The following is a 9,510-nucleotide window of genomic DNA, read 5'->3' on the forward strand; positions in this document are numbered from 1 at the left end:
CATAGAGTGCGGATGAAGCAGCTCTACACTGTTCCCTTTGAGAGGAACAGTGAGAGGGTCAAGGAGCTACGACGACAATATGTCCAGGTACAGTGTATATTCAATCCAATGTCCAGTTCTATAAGCTTTGCACTTTGCAAGTAGGTAACCTACACAATACTAGGTTACAGTACAGTATGGTATACAGTACTAACATGACTTACATAAACTTTGTTTCAGAGAGTTATGGAATTGGAGGCCAACCAGGCCCCTCATGAATTCATATACATCGATGAGGCAGGATTCAATCTGGCCAAAAGGCGTCGACGTGGACGGAATGTGATTGGTAAAAGGGCCACAGTTGATGTGCCAGGACAGAGAGGGGCAAACATTACCATGTGTGCAGCAATTGCAAATGCAGGATTACTCCTTCACAAATGTCAGGTTGGACCCTATAATACAGAGCGCTTGCTTGCCTTTCTCAATGATCTCCACCAGCGCCTGGTTCCAGAGCAGGGTCAGGAGGGTGAAAACATGAGGACCTTTGTAATTACCTGGGACAATGTGGCTTTCCATCACTCGCAAGCAATAACAACATGGTTTGAAGTCCACCCAAGACTGGTGAGTCTCTTCCTTCCACCCTATTCACCTTTCCTCAACCCCATAGAGGAGTTCTTTTCTGCATGGCGGTGGAAGGTTTATGACCATCAGCCACATGACCAGATGTCCCTCCTTGAAGCCATGGATGCTGGCTCCAGGGACATCACAGTTGACGATTGCCAAGGGTGGATCCGACATACCAGGCGGTTTTATCCCAGGTGCATCGACTTGGCTGACATCAGATGTGATGTTGATGAAAACATGTGGCCTAACCCTGAAGATCGCAGAGATTAGATGCAACTTTTTTGCCTTTTTTTAGCCCCCCTCCCCCCCTTTTTATCTTGGCTTTTTGCTGTTGTTTTTTTGTTCAGAATGCTCTTGTGTGTTCCATGGATATTTTGTTCACTGTAAGCAATACTGTGACACTTTCTCTGTCCTATCATACCGTGTTTCTACTGTACCTCCTGTAGTAAACAGTAAAGACACAGAAACTTGTTTGCTTTTTACTGGAATGCTTTTGAATGTGAACATTACTGTACATGTGGACATGCAGTTACCAACCAAGACATTTCTGGTGTCAAAATGGTGGATTGCATGTTTCGCATGCACATACCTGTAAAACTGAAACATAAAAGTCTATGCAGTTTTTGTAATGTCAATAATAGCCAGTATTTTGACACCTGGTGTACTTTGATTGACTGCATGTACCTTGTGAAGTGAAGACAAGTGTTATTCTTTGACAGACTAATTTCATTTTGAGTCAGATTTATAGTGTTTTTGTACAGTTAGTGTGTGCAGAGAAAGATGTGTTCTAATTTTGAAATGAGGAGTTAGTATATATTTAACAGAGTGTATTTTTGGGAAGGATATTATCCATTTGGCCAATTGTGTTTTGTAGGTGTGGGTCTGTGTTAAGAGTTTAGAAAAAGTATCTGAAGTATGGGTAGGCGCTTGTTAGCGACTGTAAAAAACTGTAAATCTAACAATGCAGTTTAACCAGCCACAGCTGATTCTCATTGTAGATGAACATCTGCACAGGTGTTACTCCTTCAATCTTTCAACTCCTTCAATTCTGGCAGCCAGAAGATTCTTTCCTAGGTGTGTTGCCCTAGATGACATGAGATGTGATGTGGATGAGAACCTGTGGCCAAATGGAGGAGACCGAGTAGATTAGCATTACTATTGTATGTGTATCAGTGGATGGTGTGTATACAGATTCTTGTATTTTGGGATTACTTAGTGCAAAAACATAAAAATACATAAACAAATATTAACGAATTCTGCATGATGTCTGATTCATTCCAGTAACATATATTGAAATTATAAACAGAGATGTGTCCTTGTTTTACACAAGAAAACACTGTAATGCTACATGTTGTTAGTGTTTTTAGGTCATTGTTTTGTGGGTGACAAAGTGTGTTTGTCGGCTGTCAACCTTTGCTAGTGTTCTGGAAGAATGAGTTTATTTGAGACCTGAATGAAGTGTTTTGGTAGTTGTAGTGCATTTTGAATGTGAAATGAACTGCTTTGCCAAGCTGACGGTCAGTTAGGAGGATTGTGTGAGGAGTTTTGCAAAAGTGACCTAAGTATTGGGAAATGTGTCCTAGCGTCTGTAAAAAACTGTAAATGTATATATTGTAGTGCTAAACTTAGAAAAAAACCTATTTTTCAAATTAAGTAAATAAAATGTGAAGGTGTCAGTTTCTGTATCTACAACCAGCTGTCAGAAGGAAACCCTGTTCAGGTGTAGATCTGTGGACTCAACCTGTGGGTTATAGCAGAGCACATCTGTGTTTACTGTGTCAAACAAACTCAAAACCCTATAGGTGTGAAACTGTTAAAGGCCGTGAGAATGAAAGGAAGTAAATGTTCACTGGCTTCTTCTCCTCCTTTATTCTGGTTCTTTATATTTACCAGCTGTCTACCCAAAAGGTTATCGCTTGCCATTACCATTCAGCCCCGCTGAGGTCTGGCCCTCGGCACCCAACGGCACAGTGTAAATGTCAAAATATGGACGGCTCAGTGGCTGTCCTGGCCATAAAAATGAGAAGCTGCTGACACATGCCTGCCTAAGGGAACATCTCTTGGTTACAACCATCTCTGCAGGGTTTAAAGCCCAGACTGGTACTACCAGAGGAAACAAGCATTCAAACCGCTGTTTTGTTTGGTTCTAAAAAAGCTATTCTGTGTCCAAGACTCATATGTCGCTTAGAGTTATGTCAGTGTAAACTGACGAATGAGAATTCCTAATGTTTCCATATTTGAACAATAAAAAGGTTATTCTGACATATAAGGACAATGTCAAACTAACGGCAGTAGAGCTTCAGCACAAGCTTCTTTTTTGTGTGGGACTACTTCTTTCCTCACAGAGCGCTGATCAGGGACGAGCTGCTTTGGGTGACAGACAGTCAGTCAACTCCTCGGCCTGCTGACTTGTTTGGAGTTGGGCTCTGTCCATTGTTGGTTTACAATGAATTAACAGTTATTGGGAAGCTTTAATTTCCCTTACAGTGGGATACAAAGCTGTTGTCAACTCTGTTGCATGCTCTGCTCCATCACTCACACACAAAACTCTTGGTGAGTGAAAAGGCAAACCAAAGCAGTGTGAACACTAATGAGGAAACTGCATAAGAATTGGTCTGACGAGAGCATATATGCCGATCCCTACTGTGGATACACCAGGATGGTAGGATATTACTAGAGAGCTAGAAATGCACATGCATCTTAACATAAATGCATCTAATAACCAAGAAAAACAGGGCACTGGTTTTGTAATGAAGGCAGAAGGCCTGGACTTTGAAAGGTGGAAATTTCCCAGGAGAGAAAGCACTGGTTGAATCCAATTTCCCTCTAGATTAACCGACCGTTCACACAAATTATAATTCAAGGAGACTGATGTGATTAGGAAGAGCTTATTCTTTCTTGTACGGCAGTTTAACCAAGACCATCAACAACAAGTAAGGACAAACATGGCTCGTGTTGACATCACAAATGTTTGTCCATAACTCAGCTGTACATTTTTATTACAGCAAATTGCCCCGTGAATCAAGAGACGACAGGAGACCGGGTACAAACTATCAGCACACATACGTCACAGGTTGTTTTAAAAGTATTTGGATAATAGAAGAATATTTAGTCATTTATTTCCACCACAGAGGATTTTGAATCAAACAATACAGATGTTAAAGTGAAGATGTTCAGCTGTTTCAAACTTTTATGCAGAACATCTCATTTTCAATGTCAGTGGACAAACTTACATACTTTGTAATATAAGGATCATTTTTCATAATTGAATGAATCCCTTGCAATGACGGCCTTAGAGCCCAAGGAAGAAGCGATTTACTGCAGACACCTTCTGTTGGTGCTTGTTGTTCGCTGCACCTGCAGCTTTGCATTGTAAGCTTTGGTTCATTATCCATTTTTACTGGGAAGCATCTGCAGCATCGGGTGTTGATGGGTCTGTCTGGCACAGCCCTGCCGCTGGAACGAGACAAATCTACTACAACAGCAAAAGCAAGACGCAAGTGACCAGAGCTCTTTGTGTTACTCGTGCACGAGGGAGAGAACCGTGACGAGCGCCACTCGAACCCCAGTCGCTCTCAGCCAGCTTCCCCCGTAGCACTGCTCTCTATTGAGGTTACATGAATATGCATACGTTCATTAACATATGACGTCTTACACAGGCATACATGTGAACAATGAGTACTGTCTGTGTGTGTGTGTCAAGATGTGACCCTGCGAACGACTCGCCAAAGCTGGTGCTAGGAGCCCAGCGGTCCACCTAAACAAAGGGCTCTTATACTTAAACAGACACAGAGTAGGTGTCCTCCTGTACCACAAATCAGTAAGAGGAGGTACGACCTCATGACCTTAAGGTGTGTGTGCATGCCAGAGTGCTCTGGGAGGCACACGCAGTCTTTGCAGACGGCTAAGGATCAGATCTCTATCATGAGTATATGTTTCTAAGGATAAATGACAATCCAACAATATAAACCTAACAGGTGTAGCTCTGTACTCCCACAACAATGATGTGGTGTCCACTAAGAGCTCCTAGTTAGGTAGACTTTAGGTGTTGCTGAGCTTGCCAATGAAACTAAGACACTGGGAAGCTAGAAAACTATAAAGGAACATGGTGGGAAACAACACACAGCACGGTGAGGGTGCGACGCGACAGCAAGCAGGGGAAGACTGAGGACTAACATACACAAGAAGATGGGGAACAGCTGGGACAAATCCGACCGTAAGCAAAACTAGACACACTGCACACACAGCAGGGACTATCAAAATAAAACAGGAAACACACAACAGGCACAGACTTGGCACTGAACAGAGCGAAGACGGATTACAGGGACTGGAGTAACAAACTGTGACATGAGACACGACTGACTGGGGGACGTGAAGATAAAGAAAAACCAAAAGACTAGTAACGATAAACCACGATGAACTCAAAGATTCATAACAACACAAAACACCGGGTCACCAACCCAGGATGTGACAAAGACTTCCAGTGGAAAGCTGCTAAATGCTGTTTCAACTTCAGATGCTAAATGTGTCGTGAAATAAGGAGGAAATGCACCATATTGATTTTGAGGCACTTGTCCAAACATTTATGGCTCTGTCTGCATGTGTGATCTGAATCTGGTCACACTCGAGGTGCGAACAAACCCAACATGCAGCGTGCTGACAGTGAGTGTAATGCAGCGGTTTTCATCATGCGAGTTGCTGTTTCTGTCCCTCATCAGTAAGAGATCAAGGTGCAGTAACCGTGTCATGGTTTCAATTTCATTTTCCCAAAGAGTCATAAAGACAGCGATAAAAAATTCAATTAAAGGAAAAGTAAATAAAGCTGATTCAACCTCTTGTGTATGACGACCTAATGGGCAGCTTTGTTTGTGTTATCAAATTACAGGTCAATATACACACTTCAGATTATATAAGGGGAACCGAGCTCATGGACATGTAATTGCTGTTTATTGGCTGCTGTAAAATGAAATGAAAGTGTACACTAACCAAACCGGCCACTATTCTTTAAGTCAGCAGCATCAGCTGGAGAGAAAGAAAGACGTGGATGGATGTGCAGTTGCTTAGAGGATACATATACGGGACATTTAAGTAAACAAAGCAAACAGCAAAGGGAAGAAAGCTATGCTGAAGGTCCACATCCAGGCACGCTGACGCCCTCCTGAAGGCAAGCAGCACTCCACAGAGATCTTTCATTTTTGTTTCACTCCGTTTTGGATCTCTGTCTGTCGCTGTTTTCTCTCCTTCTCTTACTCACACCAACAAAGGATTTACATCTTAAATCTGCGCTCATGCAAAAAGAAATTCCCGCTCCTAATTACCAAGCAATTTATTTACAAAGGAGAATACTCTCATTTTCATAATAATGACAGAGGGACTCTCGCAAGAGTTTTAAACAGTTTGTTGAAGGAGCCAAAGGAAACCAGTTAGAACCAATACACCTGCACAGTCCCATTACATTCTTCAGCATGGAGCCAGTCTATGCTCAATAAAGTGGCCTTGTGTGTTTAAAGGGGTTTACGTCAGCCCTAACAATCGAATCCCTAACAATGTAAACTGTAGAAAGTGTGATTGTGTTTTTGTTTGTTTTTAAATGTTAATAGTGCAATAAAACAAAGAAAACTGAGCCTCTGCCCTCGTTGGTTATATTGTCTAATTATAAAGACTTAGCCCAGAGAAACCTGTGTGCTGTAGTCTAATCTTACGTAACATGAATAACATTTTGAATATACAAAATATCTATAAAATTGCTCCACAGCCCTTTATTTACTGAAAGCAAAGCTTTTCTTTTTATTCTGTAAAATAATACCATTAAATATGGTTAAGTACTGGCATTGTGAGCTAATTAAAGAAGACATTTTGGCACACATGGGAACAGCATAAAGTATACCACTGTGAAATGTCAGGAAGGTTTAAAAAACTACTAAAGAATGCTGTTTACAATCAGTCATGCAAATTATTAATTGAAAACGTCTGGTGCTCAAACTTCCAGTAATGCCAAACTACATCACAGAGAACCAGGTGTGGGGAGGGAGCACCCAGTAGCTACACCTTACCCCATTGGGACCAGTTGGGTGAAGGCTGAAGTGACATGAGCTCACCCTCTTGTGGGCTCTTCACCAGCAAAAGGCACTGCGGGGATCGAATGCAATGTGTGTTGGGCAGAATCAAGGGTAGAGGGCCTGGTGGTCCAGTCACCAGATGTTGAAACCAGCTGTTTGGACATGGTGTAACTTCTCTGGTGAGGAAGGAGCCTGACGTAATGCGTGAGGTTGATAAATACCAGCTAGATAGAGGTGATATAACCAGATACATGCCGCGGCTCTGCAGGACTGCACCTGTCCACTGTGGTCTCTGTTCCTACTCTCGCCTGTGGTCAGCAGCTCTGGGTAGCGACCAGCAGAAGATACAAGCAGCAAAAAGGAGCCTTCACCAAAGGCTGTCTCTCCTGAGCGATCAGGTGAGGAGTCCAGTCCTCTGGGAGGCATTCAGAGTACAGACGCTGCTCCCCAACAGGTGTTTGGGCTTCTAACAGGGATGCTGTCTGGGTGCCTCCTTGGCGAGGTGTTACAGACTAGTAGGAGAAGGCCCACAGATATGAAAATCTATACTTCTTCAACCACTGTATTTGTTTAACAAGTTCATAAGATTGCAGAGTAATGCATGGAGAGTTGGCATGTTTGAACTCTCAGGCTTCCAATAACATACACCCACAGCATGCACGAGTGTTTTTCACTGCGTCACCTCTCCATGCGCTGCTCTGTTTGTTTTAATACCACAGACTTCCAAGAAGAAGAAGTTGAAGTCTCCACTGTGGAAGTCAGAAACAGGGCTGGATATATTTCAGTGTATGTGAAATGCAGGAAGAACGAGACTTCAGCAGAGGTGTTGGGAATAATTACAATGGGACACAAATTGCTCAGGGTTTAACTTTCAGTACGTGACAGGACACCGTGGTCGATTACAGAGCAATTACACACTCTCCACTTCTTCTCTGGTTTGTACAGCCCTCACTAACATGTGGAATAAACAGTAAATGATGAATATATATGTATATATGTGGAGTTTCTTCACACCTGCTTTACCCTTTCCTTTTTCAACTGATCACACTGGTATAAAAGCCTAAGCCTAATATTGGGTAGCAGGATGATGATGTATATTTTAGGACAACCTTTCTCCATCTACCAGGTGAAGGAGCGGACTGAGGGGATGAGATGTGCTGAGCCTGGTGCAAGCTGAAGGTGAAAGCCAGTCATCCCGAACTGTACAATTAAATCAGAACAGCAGCATGAATGGGCCGCTCCCCTGGAGGGCAAGAGATAAAGAAGGGTGGCCGCTCCGCTGGGGGAAAAGGCTTTATGGTTTACGGAGGTCTTACTGAATCACAGAGAAGCAGACAGTCTCATTGCCTGACAGGCCCACCCTTCCCTCACCTTTAGCAGTCCCACAGTGCTTCACCTGTCACAAAACTTTGATGAAACAATTCTCCAGAAGAATATCTCACCGTGTACCAAACAGGCTTAGCAAATAGAACAGCAGCGCTGACATTTGAGACTGAAATGATTGAGCTGTTTTGGTTTATACCTTGGTTGTGTTTGGGACGCTGACAGGTGTCGACACTACAGCACATTATGCTTCTTTTAAGTTACGTCTTCTTTCAAGTCATTATGATTAAGTCTTGCTGATGATGATGATGATGATGCTTGTAATGTAAATCAGGGGTGGGCAACTGCAGGCCTCGAGGGCCGGTGTCCTGCAGGTTTTAGATGTGTCCGTGATCCAACACAGCTGATTTAAATGGCTGAATCCTCAACATGTCCTGAAGTTCTCCAGAATCCTGGTAATGAACTGATTCACGTGTGCTGACCCAGGCTGAGCTCTAAGACCTGCAGGACACCGGCCCTCGAGGCCTGGAGTTCCCCACCCTTGATGTAAAGGCTCCACTGAGGGCTCGTACATGGTTTTCAGCCTGAGCCTTCCTTCTGATATAATAATATTTAGTCCTGTCCATTCTGGTCAGTCCCAACGAAAATGTGTGCTACTATCTTTAAATCATACATTATAGGGAGAACAACAGCACTGAGAATGTGAATACTTACTGATACACTTGATGTAAGTATATCAGAGTTATACACTGACGAAAACCAATTATTTATAACATATTAAATAAAAATCACAGAGTCGTCTCGTTAGTTCCCTCTTCTCATGCATTGCTCCAGCATCACCTCCCCTCTAACTTGACCCCAACTCCAACCGTAGTCAAATTCATCCAATTCAAACATCTGTGAAATTGGGTTGGAAATGAGCTCGCTGTGCTGAACGAGCTGAAGTAAAAATCGACTGAGCAGCGTGTTCGATGGGGCTTAACCATTGCCCGCTCATTTGCATCCCAGCACTCTGGAGAGCTGCGGTGTAGCAGATCTTACAGGAGAAGGAAAACACAAAACTGTTACTCGTTACAAAAAGGCCATGCAGTAACGCACAATCACCCCTGACATCAAAGTGTGCGTGTTAGTAACCCGTCTGCTGTTCGACTGAGACGTGTCGCATTTTTCAGACGGGATCTCTTCATGAATGGATAGTGTGAAGTGACCTGTAACGTCTCCAGGAAAACACATTATGATGCTTTGCAGTGCATTCTAATGTTCCTGCTCTCGTCCTCACGCTCACAGTTTAATCACAAAAACACCGGAAATCCCGTTGTCTTTGCCCTATCAGCCATCACTGCTTCCCCATTTTCAGCAGTGCTTTTTACGTTCTGCTTGTTCCCAGAATGCACCAGGAGGTTTCCATTACCCCATTAAGCCTTGGTGGAGAGATAAGGCAGTGAACACACACAGGCTACAGGCTCTCCCCATGGAGGCCCTGCTGTAGTCAGGACGAGCATAAACATACACAATTGGCCTCTGC

The 9,510-nt window shown here is 43.2% G+C and overlaps 1 protein-coding gene across 2 annotated transcripts in view; it reads left to right on the plus strand.

Annotated features, from left to right (window-relative positions):
• LOC121812296 overlaps positions 1–1,791 on the plus strand; it is an 8,973-nt gene extending 7,182 nt beyond the window's left edge. Inside the window, exons 2-3 of one of the 2 annotated variants that reach the window (XM_042214077.1) lie at positions 58–87; positions 220–1,791. In XM_042214077.1, coding sequence (XP_042070011.1) covers positions 58–87; positions 220–873 — 684 coding nt within the window. In that variant the 3' untranslated portion in view covers positions 874–1,791. Of the gene's footprint in view, positions 1–6; positions 88–219 lie in introns of those variants that run through there. The other variant, XM_042214078.1, reaches the window with a different exon arrangement.
• The last annotated feature ends 7,719 nt before the right edge of the window (positions 1,792–9,510 follow it).

Source organism: Haplochromis burtoni, unplaced genomic scaffold, assembly GCF_018398535.1.
Source record: "Haplochromis burtoni strain Fernald_Lab_line unplaced genomic scaffold, NCSU_Asbu1 Contig_513, whole genome shotgun sequence".
NCBI lineage: Eukaryota > Metazoa > Chordata > Actinopteri > Cichliformes > Cichlidae > Haplochromis > Haplochromis burtoni.